The sequence below is a fragment of the Cyphomyrmex costatus genome, unplaced genomic scaffold (assembly GCF_001594065.2).
Source record: "Cyphomyrmex costatus isolate MS0001 unplaced genomic scaffold, Ccosl1.0 scaffold187, whole genome shotgun sequence".
NCBI classification, from domain to species: Eukaryota; Metazoa; Arthropoda; class Insecta; order Hymenoptera; family Formicidae; genus Cyphomyrmex; species Cyphomyrmex costatus.
Genome location: NW_017275900.1, coordinates 37,959 through 51,735, shown reverse-complemented (window position 1 = coordinate 51,735; position 13,777 = coordinate 37,959). Strand labels below are relative to the sequence as shown.

Here is a 13,777-nt window from a genome sequence, read left to right as displayed (position 1 = left end):
GGAGAGAGAGAGAGAGAGAGAGAGAGAGAGAGAGAGAGAGAGAGCGCCGGCCGCTTTTGTCGGCAAGTGTGGGCGAATAACGCCGGTTTTGTATTTATTTTTAAATCCTTGCGGTATCGACGCATCTTCCCACCCTCCCCGATCCTTTCTGCGTTCGCTCATTCGTCCATCGAAGAGGAAATTTCCAGGTCACTTTTATCCCTGCAACGACGATTGCAATGATGGTGGTAATGACGGCAGCGGCAATGATGGAAGTAGTAGAGATGATGGTAGGGGTAATGGTGGTGGTGGTAGCGATGGTGATGGCGATGACGATAGCGGTGGCAGCGAGCAGGGGCTAGATATACCTTTCTCTTTTTAATCCCTCTTTGTCTGACCTGTAGTACGCCCGGGGGCGAAAACGGTCGCACGGTTTCCCGTAGATACACGGGGGAAAGGGACCGACAGAAGGGAAGGGGATCCATAAAATGAATTATCGAGGATTCTAAAGCAGGAAGGGGGACAACGGACAATCCTGCCTGTAAGGTAGGATTAAGAGAAAAAAAAACAAGGCATTATTGCTCGTTGTTGGTTGAATAATCGAGGAAGCTTCTCGCAATGGATCTCGGGGTTAGATTATCGATTAAATACTGCTACCACGGGAACCAAAAGTTCCATGGATGGAATGCAAATCTATCTACACGCGGAGCCTTTTCAGCGATGATTATCTTTTTTATGTATTTCTATGACCAAAACGAGCTACGTGCACTTTCTTATCACGCGATTTATCAAAGATTTCGTTATTATATATTCATCAAGTCGCTTCTCGTATAAATAACAGAACAATTTGACTGTCGTTTTTAGAATCTAGAATTTTAAACATTCTGATCAATCCACGTAGACAATTCTTTGCGATTAGAGTGTCGATAGTTGATGGCAGAGCATAAGACACTATTCACATTTTTGATAACATATGATGTTTTAATCCTTTTTGAGACATGCTTAATAGGAAGAATTACGTTCCGCATTTCGACGGGGTAATTAGTTTCCATCTTACATATACACACACGTTATAATTTCGCAGAAACTGTAATATGTAATATGGACGGGAAGTTGGATGTGTCTCGGGAAAAGGAACAAGGTTACGAAACGAAAATTATGTCGAAAATGAAATTTCGAGGAAGTGGAAGGGATGTCTCTTCAGACTCAGGTTTCGACGTTGCGGTTAACCCTGACTACTCTCGATTCTAAAAGGATTCGCACCGTGCTGTACCAGACATATAGATTTGTGTAAAAGAATAAGCGACAACATTAGAAAAATATCGCGCCTATTTCTAGCAAATTTCTTATTGCGTTTTTCACTGGCAAGGCTAGTGCGCACTCAGTGCACATTAAAGTTGTTATACGTTACTCTAATCTGATGTTAAAGTGAGATATCTCAATTGATAAAATTGTGGCCTATTGTCTATTTTGTCAAATAACACAATAAAATATATTAAAGATTTTACGGTTTTACTAATTTTTCTATTTTTATTAAACAATATTTCTACGTCGATTTGTGTACAGAGACATTAAAGTACACTGAGTGTGCACTAGCTCTGACAGTGAGAAACGCTATTACATTTGCATAAAACAAGTGAACGTTAAAAAATAATTTGATATACAATTAGGAATATTAAACGAGTTATAAAAACAATGCTATTAGGTATAAGGTTTATATATTGACTTATCTTTTGTCGCTAAACAACATTTTTCTCTACCACGGATACTTTTACAAGAGGAATGATGAGCTATTATCTGACAGCTAGCTATAAGACAGCTGTATATTTTACCTCGTTGAGAGCTATGGTTATGGCGCCGGAAATAGCGAGACCCTGACGGTCCTTGAGACCACCTTTGATGGCCGGAAGATAACCGATGGTCAAGTTTACCGGTTGAATGGCTGTATCGTTGTTTCTTGACCAGAGATTTCTATTGGGAGAGATGGTAGATGTCCGCATGCACTCAGTTGTTGGAGCCGCCGATGGTTCCGGCGTTTCGGCCTGAGTTAAGACCAGAGCGCTGCTAACTAGTAGCAGCAGCACCAGGAGAGCTCGCGAACCGTGACCGCGTGATCGCGGTAGCAGGTGCGATAGACAACGCTCCTGCTGCTGCTGCTGTTGGTTGCATTCACGATGAAGCTGGGGTTCATGCAACTGGTGTAGATACTGGCGACGGAGAGGCCTACGATAGCTCGGCTGGACTAGCGGGCCAGAGTGCATGGCCGCCGCCGTCACCGGTCAGCGGCGCCTCCCTCCCGCTCACCTGAAAAATCCAAGGAATTTGATGATCGAATGAAACGGTTAAGAGAATTTTTCATTAAGACCATTATATCAGTCTATGAATAATTCTTGAAATGAAAAAGTATTGAAACAATAACGGAAAAGCAGCGGTTGCTTATTATTCATTTAGATTGTTTTTCGCGAAACTAAATTTTATTTACTGGATGATAACTTAAAAGATTGGAGTATGCTACACGCGGACATTTAGTACTTTGACGTTAAATTAAAATTTCGTTGCAACAGATATTAATGAAATACCTCTATTAATGTTTTTGAATATAAAAGAATATCAAATAGAAAAATTAGTTAAAAGTTTTAATAGAAATTTGGCAGCTATTGTAAAAATTTGTTATATGCATTTATATCTGTAGAAAATATGTTTCGTCGGAATTATTGATCCAGTAGCTTTCGAAACGTGTTATCTACGTATTTCGGAGCAGTTGAACCTGTTGAATGTATTTATATCCATCTGTATACTAAATGCATAACGAATGATACAATTTCTGTGGTGACAATCACAGGCGTGAAACCGGCCGTGCTTGGTAGTGACACTACTGCGGTAGTGACAATAAAACCGTAATCACACTACAAGCTCGCGACTCGGACTGCTGACTCTCTCTCACAGTCGATCAATTACATTACAAAATACTCTACAGTGTAGACTACAGCTCTGATTTTCGACGTAGAAACGTCTTTTGACATTTTTTAGAAGTTGTATCATGTTGTTTGTAATAAACAATTACGTTACGATTCGTCAATATTATATTCAATGCCGTAAGAAAGTAGTAACATTATTAATGTTAATCATTACGTGTATTATAGTTTTTGCGTACCAATCTATTATATGTATATAACGAACACGCGATTGCCTTATATATGGATAGTTCTCGTATTTCCTTACGTAATTAATTCGAATATTAAAGTGCGAAACGAATACATGAGATTTCGACCGCTACCGAATTCTTAATCGTATTATATCGCAAGTCGCGTACGAGAATACTAGAGTAAAATGAACACGAAAAGTATTTTTTTTTCCTCTCTCGAAACAGTATCCGTTCCCGCGTATGATACAGCGTATGATATAGCGGGTAACTGTGATGATACACTCAATCCGCCGACTAATTAAAAAAATAACGTAAATCGGATTACAAATATTACTAATGTTCACAAAGCGAATTACGTTATAGGTACATGTTATAGGTATTTTTGTACTGTCGTTTTGTTTTATTTTATCGCTCCACATAGTTGACCTCTCAACGTGGTCCACGTTACGTCATTGCTCGTATGTTCCTCGTACTTCTGCGTCGTGGATATATTCGTTGTACAGATAGCGTGGAGGCCTGTACTCTTCTCATTCAATGATTATATTCTGTATGTTTTTCATCGCCATTGTCCTCATGGTACCATCGTTCCGCAAAGAAAAGCGATTCTTTATGAGAGAGTTAAAAATAATTTGATTTTGCAGAAATTTCATCATTTTGCTATCTTTGAGTTAGTTAGCAGAATTCCTCTGCTTCGTGCTTTGTTCTGAAAGAAAAATGCGAGATTTACGATGATCGTAAGATATTTTCTTTATCTAATTTTTTATAAAATTAGGAACAAATTTAATTATAGAACGCTATACAAAATCAATATAATGTTGGATATTTAAGACGAATTTATTAAGACATGATGGTACATTGAGGACAATTCGCGCAAATGTAACGTGTTCATATCGACAGTCAGTTATTTGCTTAATATATTGTTGATTAATGTAATTAGGATCTTTAGCGTCGGATTTACTATGCGGCGGAGAATGCCTCGTGATACGCCGATATGAAGAAAATCACTCGTCAAATGTATTCATGAGTATACTTTACAAAAAGTATTTTACCATTCTCTTAAAATTTAAATCTTATCTTTCTTATCAATTGTGATATTTCTTGTGAAAAATTCATGCACAATGCGAAACAGACACATTGCAAGAAATATCGCAATCAACGAATCTTTATCAAGTTAATAAGTTAAGAGAATTTCTGTAGTTTCAAAATTTACGTGGGGAAAGGAAATCGCGAAATCTACAAATAGGTGATTACAGATTATGATTACTGATTAATGTCCCGTGATCAAGAGAAGACGGCGTGTAAACAGGAGAGGAGATTGCGTACATCTCAAAACGCGATCACATCGACGAGCCACGTAGACGAACTCATACTCATATACACTCGTCGTTTTATCACGATATGCCGGCAGCTAATGCGCGCGCGGCATGCATATTACGTTCTAAAAATAGCTACGGAATATTATGCGGTCTTCGGACATACGAGGCATGTAAATGCATTGGACGAAGGTCGTGCCTGCCCGCGTTTCTTCCATTGTCACCACAATAATTCGTAAGACTGATACTTTTGAATTGAAAAATCCTTATTGCACCGCTTATTATTAAAACAGACGAATATTTTTAAATATTTTCTCGTTAAAATATCTATCACTTCTATTGCTCGCACGTGCAAGTCGTATCATAAATGAAATTTATGTCGCGCACGCTACGAGGATTCTGTATAGATTTTTTAATAACGATAACATCGCAGCGAGACGAAAGTTTCACGATGAACGAGTTGTCGCGCGTCGTGAAAAAAACTTTTCTATTAATAACAACGCAAGTTAAACAGGTCTTTCGCAAAAGACGTAACTGATACGCGAGGCAAATATAAGCCGATAAAAGACTAAAAATAGCGTTGTTTGTTGAAACATACACATTACTTATGTTTGCCTGGCAGTTTAGGCTAAATTATTTCTGAATGATGAGGTAAGACCTAGTTTAGATTGTGCTACAAAGTTAAACAAGCCACAAAGCTGCGAGCATTTACAAATTATTTGTTAGTGATGTTCATCGGAAAGAAGAAAACTTTATTATAATAACAAGTATAAGTATCCAACGCAAAAGCGCAAGCAAATCCTGTAGCTATGAAGTAGAATAAAAGAATATCGAAAGGACAAAATTTATATGTCTGCATAGATAAAGATATTCGAACCAATATAACTAGAAATGTTTATAGGACATTTTTATCTATCACTATTTATACGAGCGCGCAATATTCATTAAAAAATATGTACTTTTAGATAATATCCATCTAGATATTTTTTAAAACTAACATATTTTTGAATGAATATTGCGTGCTCGTATGAACAGTTTGCGTATATAAATTGCGTTTTTATCTTTTCACATATTTTTTCGTCATTTAAAAATCACATTTGTTTTTAGTTAAAAAGAAAAAGTGAAAGTTAGTTTCTTTCGCATATTCAGGTGTTAAAAATATTGTAGAAATTGACTTTTTCAATAAAACAAAAGAAGAAAATGAATTTTTCTTAGTTAAACAGCCGTTTTTCCATATCGCGATTATTCTATTTATTTATTTTTTGTAAATACTCCTTCGTTTTCTTTAACACTATCCGTTGACATAAAATCAATGCAACAAATTGGAGAAAAACCTAAAATACGCATGCGTGTTTATACGAGTACATGTGTTTATTCAATCCAGGATCAATATTCCAAGTGTACATCGTTTACATAAACACGAATAAATCGGTTCCTTTTTTCTCCCTTTTTCCAGAATTTTTTTTTATTAGACCATAAATACATTCAAACATATCACTCGAAAATTCCGACAGATCAGTTTTATATCGATACAACACGTACGGTGTCATTTTGCGAATATTAAAATAAGAATAGAAAAAAGTGATGCTTTTTTTCAATAAGAAAAGAGACGTGTATAAATCGTGACGATAATATACCGATATTTAAACCAAAAGAAAGAATTGTCTCTGCCATTCGAGTTTAACGTTACGCGTCTGTTTCGCACGCACGAACGAAACTCTTGTGAAGCACGCGCGCGACCTCGGAAATACATCACCTTTAACGGCATGTCTTATAACATACGATATTTATAAACATTATTGTGACGGTATGGATTACATTACAAAAAATTGTAAAGCGATAGACGAATATGTAGTACAAAATGCGCGCACGTAGGCTTCCATTATCGCGACTGCTCTTGACGTTGCGTCACGTTATTGTTTTAGTGTCGCTACATTATCTCATGTTACTATCACAAACAAGACCGGGTGTGGCTACAATTCATCATGTGACATTCAGAATCCTATTTACCTGTATTCGTCGATTATATTGACATGTTTGAACTTGAAATTATGAAAATGCGAAATATATGAGTATTACACGATCAGTATATCGAAACAACTTCATCACTTTATTATGGTCAAGCATATTCGTTTGTAATTGCATTGAAAAACAGATTCCTTTGGATTTAGTGTATTCTTATTTGCTTGACTAAAATTTGTTTTATTGAAACAACACACGCTTGTACGAAACATTATTTGTTTGAATGAAACTTGTTGTTTCATATTCGAGAATTATGTATGTAGTTTGACAGAAATAACATTATTATTTCAAATAATATCTTTTAATCAAATAATATATTATTTGGTTACATTAAATACGAAGAGAATGAAACAAATTATTTATTTGAAAGTGGCAAAATATATTATTGAATAGAGGTTGTTTTATGCAAATGGTTGCTTTCTTAGAACAACCATTACATTTTTTGGTCGAAATTACGGAAAAACAACGGTTTATACGTCTAAAAATAAGATTAAACGAACAATGCTTATATGTTTTATATCAATCATGTTTGTGCTGTATAAATGGTCGCGCGTATGTAGAAGATAGACATTGTTTATTCGAAGAAATAAGGTATTTAAGACAGATATAGGAGAGAGCTGAATGTGTACTGATCGTCTAACAAAAAACTCATAACAAATTAATTGGTTGCTGATAAGAAACTAAACATGTAATAATAAACGCCCGAAATTAATTAACTTCAAATTGTAATTTCTAATATTCATTTGCGTATACAAAACAGTGCCTCTCTATAGATCTTTGAAATCATATTTCCTTTTAAAGTATTGAATTTGTGGTTGAAAATAATTAAAAGTTTAAAGTTAATAAAAGAAGTCATTAAATAATACCTATGTAATATAATAATAAGCGTCCGAAATTAATTAACCTCAAACTACAATTTCTATTGTTCATTTGCGTATAATCAATATCAAATGGAAATTATAATAAAAATAGATGATACGCACTCGGCAATTCTCCCCTATATTGTTTCAAATTTAAACAATTGTACTTATTAACGTAAATACACGGAGAAAATTTTATATTTAAAATTACTATAATGTGGTAAAAGTTGCGACCATCATGTACAGTCTGTTCAATAAGAGCGTACGGTACCGCACTTCATTAATAGATGATGCACAGATGTTAAGTTTGGTTTTTCCGATTCTCTGAACAGTTCGGAAGAATGCTTTGAGGTTATATGGATAATGTGACTTGTTTTGACTGTAACAGAGCAAATAACCACAATGAGCTGCGTATGCAAGTCGTTTTGAAGCAGAGTTCCTTTGCACACATCCGAAAGGACCGAAAATGTCGTATGCAGCTGCCGGGCGCTATATGAAAAAGTCAGAAGGATTCGTCAGGAAGTGGGTGAAACGTTACAAAACGAAACAAAGAAATGCCGACGACCTGCCGGAATGTGGCACCCCCGACGGTCAACGACGAAAAAAGACGACAAAACTATCAAGATATTTGAGAAGAATCCTGGGTGTTCATTACGACGAGCGAAAAATCTTTTATTGAAAAAGGGTATAGATATAAAGCATGAACAGACTGTAATTATACGAGGGCAAGTCAATAAGTTCTTAGAAAATCTGTCACACTCGCAGTGTCATGTCACATTACTTTTTGACAAAGTAGCATTTCAGCTGATTACTGACAAATTTTGAGCGGAATTCATCGAGAGGTTTCATTCTATAGACGATTAAAGCGAACAACCTTTGTACTTTTTGCAAAATGGAAAAAAACGAGTTTCGTGCAGTGATCAAATATTTACATATGAAAGGTTTAACGCCGAAAGAAATCAAAGCCGTATTGGATAATATTCATAGCACATTTGCACCAGCGTTTGCGACTGTATACACAATTGGGTGAATGAATTTAAACGTGGTCGTATCCACATGTGATGTACCTCGTTCGGGACGTCCATTGAGGTTGCTACGCCAGAAATAATCGATAAAGTCCACGATATTGTTTTGACTGATCTACGAGTGAAAGTGCGCAAGCTTATTGAAGCTACAGGCATATCACATGGCACAGTGTTTTCAATTTTGCATGAACAATTGGGTATGAAAAGCTATCGGCTTTGGGTGCCGCGTTTGCTCACTCTGGACCAAAAGCGCGACCGTGTGACGATTTCAAAACAATGTTTGGAGATGTTTCAACGTAATCCAGATGAATTTCTGCGTCGATTCATTACTGTGGACGAAACATGGATCCATTATTTCACATCCGAGACGAAGGAACAGTCAAAACAATGGACTTCAATTAGCTCCGAAGAAGGCGAAGACCGTGAAATCGGCCAGAAGTTTTTTGGAATGTATCGCGGTATAATTCATATCGATTACTTTCTGTCGAAGCAAACGATCAATGGCGATTACTATGTAGCCTTGTTGGACCGTTCCAACAACATTTTAAAGAAAAAAACGTCCTCATTTGACGAAGAAGAAAGTGCTCTTCCATCAAGACAATGTATGGGTTCACACATGCCCGGCATCGATAGCCAAATTCAACAAATTCCGCTACGAATTGCTTCCCCATCCAGCATATTCGACAGATTTTATCCCCTGCTATTATTTCCTGTTTCTAAATCTGAAGAAATAGTTCGGAGGAAAAAGACAAGGAAATCTTTTTCTCTGTGCGAATAAAATTTCTGAATAGATTTTTATAAAGCAGCTTCAAAATTTTTTTTTTAATTTGATACTTTTGAGCAAAACATTTTAGGGAGATAACACTTGACTATGAAACATTATAACACAAAGTTTATTTTTGTTATATAATTTTTTTTTACAAAATTACATGTTTTTCACGTTTCATTTATAAGATATTCAAAATACATCAAAAATGAAATATGTAAGCTAATTAATATTATATATAAATATAAATATATATAATAAATTGATTATATACTGATAATTTCTGCAAGAATCAAAAGGGCAGTATAAAATGAATTTATATTATTTACTAATCTATTTATTATTACAACTGTTTGGGTAGATTCAATTAATAACAAATGGTTTTTGTAAACAAAAGAGAATTTCAATAAGTTTTTACATAATTCAAAGATTGTTGCCTAACAATTAATTTATTAGAAATTTAATGTGTATATGTATATATGTTCACGTGAACATATATGTGTAATGATTATTGTTGATTGATGATGATGTGTAATAATGATGAATAAAATTTACATTTAATATTTACGCCGTTTTGTCATCACAACACATTTTGGTTTCTTTTTAGTTAACCCGACCATAATTTCTACAGTCAGCATCGCGATAATCTTACAATTATTTTTCTGTATATTTTCTGCGAGAGTCGAAGTCCAATCATCATAAAATTATACTTATGCACACATATTAGTAGCATACACGATGAAAATTACACTTAGCTTAAAAGGCATACGTAGCCAGAATAAAAGTGATACCGCGTGCAAATTGCACAAGACATTCACAACTTCACGCCTCAAAGCTGCAGATCGATTTAATTAGAGTTTTGGAGCAATATTGATATTAATATCTCGTCCTGGCGCGGCGTACCAGTACAGCGTTAATTAATGACTTTAGGTTACATATTAATTTCCTCGGCCTTGTAATAATTTATTGTGTATATAATTTAATTTTTTTGGAATATCTTAATTCAAATAATAATTCTGACAATAATTTTAATGACGGAACACACATAATATGTATAATGTGTGATGTATTCTATAACGTAATTTAGTTTTAGATTAATTGTTTGATACTATTATTATATATGTATTTGAAATAAGACAAAAATGACATGTAAATGTAAATTTTAGGCTGTATTTCGACTTACACTGCCGCAGTACTGAAAATTTGTAGTTCACGGATACTAAAGCTTAGCGCCGAGACACTACCGTGTCTCCAGATTCACGTATACTAAATTTTCAGCAGTACTGGCAGTATAGGTATATCAGAATGTAATATAGGTAATTGATACTCGTTGAGAGAAGCGATCGATAGAGAAGAACGGAACGTTAAACATAGTGAGCGAACGGTTTACGGAGTACAATGTAATACCGAGGGGGTAATCACTTAATGTAATCGTGGAACGGAGTCTCTGAAATCATTATAAAATTTATATAAAATTTCGATATATAATCTGACAATTACAAGAAATAATTGTGTAATATTAAATAAAATCGTTTATTTTACCAAATGACCGCATATATAGTGAGGAAAAATTATTCGTCATCAAATAAAATTATATAAAATTAAATGAAATCATGTAATCTGTGGGACAATATTTCAGATAATGGTTACCTCCTCGTGTAATACATTATCGTAAGAATGTGGTGAAGCTCTTTTTCATATAAAATGCTAGAACATTAAGGAGACATTCTCGTTATTTCCTCCCGAATGTCACTGCAATGTACAACTAATCGCTGAACACATTGGTGTCAGCGGTTGGCAATTATATTTTGTGAATGCAATTGTTTGAACGAATTGTATTTTGTGTGAAAACAAAATTGTTAGCACGAAACACAAAAAGAATTAGGTGTATCTCACACAAACGGTCTTATCTTCAATTTTATTATAGAAAAAGAATTTTCTGGTTTTCTCGGTTGTTCTTTGAAAAGATTCCTTGAAGCATGAAAGAAGTACTAAAGCGTCAGTAAATTAAAAAAAGTATAAGGGTAGAAATAGAAATAATCGGAAAATAAAATAGAATGAGGAATTACAAACATACCGTCTAAATACTTTTAGAATAAATCTCACTCTGAAGAGTGAAATCTTATTTTTTGAAATTAAAAATTTATTAAGTTATTTTTTTCAGGATTAGCTTAATTTTTACTCTTGGTGAGATTCCATTTTAAAGAGTTTAAACAGAAGGATAAATCGGTAAATGCGAATGATACTAGCAGAATATATCAGACAGCTCAATGATATGTTATTGCAGTTTGGAGAATTCGTGGAACAAAGATAAAAAATAAGCTCCAATTAAACTGACAGACAATTGACAATCACTCATATGTACATGTGACCAAAAATTTCCGTATTCTTCCAGGGGTTTAAAATTAAAATATACTACAAATGTTCAATGATTGCAATAACGATCAACCAGTATGCCTAGCATTATACGTAATCCGATAACTGAAATAAGCCTATTATTATTGCAGTATATTATAATAATAATAAGCTCCCATTTCCCGCATCGTGTAATAATCCGATATGTACATTTAGTGTTGCATTATAACGGGTGATTATAGAATGTATGTACACATTATTTCAAATAATAATTAAAGCTTCTTACACCTTTTTAATGATTTTGATGTAGTTAGAGAAGAATTGCGAAAACATATGGAAAAAGTTAAATAAAGACAATACAAAAAATTGAGTAAATACATAAAGGCTATTAAGAGTCAACGCTGTTAGCAGTGCGCAAAAATCCAATCTTAAAATCCATAACATAGATATTATGTCGAACGTTTCGATCCTTAGTTTCGGACCATCATCAGCGACAAATACAATATAAGATTAAAAATTACTCAGAGTTGCAAACAATGATGTTGTCCCGCAGTATGTAATATACAACCAATCTGAGGCAAGACTATCACTTCTTCAGGTGAAAGTATGTACATTAGTTCGAATAATTGAGTATGTCTGTGAATTATATAATACATCAAGAATTAAAAATTACATTAAAAAATTTGTTAATAATAAAAATTTTAATAAAACAGTAAAAATTAAATACTCAATAAGCTTACCTCAAGTTGGTCGACAAAAGACATAAAATCAATTATATCACAGAAATCGCATTGATCAAATTTCATCGTCAATATGTCTGTATATGACGATGTACAACGATATAATGAAGACCGTTATTACAAATCAACAGATCACAAACAAGTTAGATCAAATTAATGTTTATTAGTTTGTCTAAAATATCAGCGTATGAGCGATCAAGACCATCTGTTTTTAAATTAAGACCATTACTTTGTGTCTTAATGTAAAGCATTTCTGATATCAATCGTTTATGATAAAAACTTTCGCAGTCCAAAATATTCACATTATTCCAGTTAAATTCATGATTATGATCCAACCTATGATCCGTGATAACAGATTTGGAAGAAGTATTCCTCCGTATACGATTACGATGTTCGTTAACTCTTGTTATCAATTTTCTCCTAGTTTGTCCAACATAGGTTGCATCACAATCCTTGCATTTTATTTTATAGATTACATTCATTTTTGTATCGTGTGGAATAGAATCTTTTTGTACCTTAATGTAGGTAATCATTCAATTTGTTAATACTAAAGAAAGAAATTTTATGATTGAGTCCATTAACAATGTTATTGAATCTTTCAGAAAATCCTTTTATGTAAGGTATAATTAACTAATTTATTTTCTTTCTTATTATGTTATTGTCATTAGAATTAAGTTGTGACGGCTTATTTATAATTGATTTAATTCTTTTACTGACAATTCTTTTTCAAAAATGAAGTCCAAAGGATAGTCATTAAGTAACAAGATATCAATTATGAATTTTAAATTTTTCTCATGAAAGTTTGGATGAGAAAGTAAAAACTTTTTTTTTTTTAATTTAATGTTGTAAAAATGTTATTTTATTTAAAAAATAATTTTATTTTAATAAAAAAATTTATCTGAACTACTAAATAAATTTTCTATTTTTTAAACGGTATTTTAACATGTGTCAACGGTATTTTAGATATGTGAAAACAGCGTTTTACATACATTTTATTAATTACAATCAATTCTACAATTTTATAATTTTCGAAAACGCATTTTATTGAACAAAACGGATTCAAACATAACAAATCGGGGTGATAAACCTATCACGCTAACGCTGCGCTATATAAACGCACGCTTCTCTGTTAATTCGGTATCCATTATTTATTCAATTAGGTCCCACGATGTGATAACACTTACCGCGTCAAGCCATAACAAAATATTCAATCAAGGTTCGCAGATTAAATGTCCAATTGCATAAAAAACTGTATTAATTGCATAAATACATACACATTACATTGAAATTAAAATTCATATTATATTTTAATAAATATTTATTTCGTTTAAAAAACAATTTTATCAAAAAAATTTATTTAGTAGTTCAGATACGTTTTTTTTTTATTAAAAATGAAATAAATATTGATACTTCTCTTAAAATCAATTAAAAATTTTTCTATTACAAAAAATATTCACTTTTACATTATAATCTTTTAATTTACGTAATATTCACTGCAAATAAATTATTATTTTGCTCGTATCTTTAAAAAAAATTTTTTTTTAAATCAATTTAAATTTTGCTTATAGCATC

At 33.2% G+C, this 13,777-nt stretch overlaps 1 protein-coding gene across 1 annotated transcript in view; it reads right to left on the bottom strand.

The window, feature by feature from the left end:
• Window positions 1–2,240, bottom strand: part of LOC108772369 (receptor-type guanylate cyclase Gyc76C) — a 72,153-nt gene extending 69,913 nt beyond the window's left edge. The window contains 1 exon segment of the mRNA XM_018537889.1: window positions 1,812–2,240. Within this exon segment, the coding sequence (XP_018393391.1) occupies window positions 1,812–2,240 (429 nt within the window).
• Window positions 2,241–13,777: the final 11,537 nt, after the last annotated feature.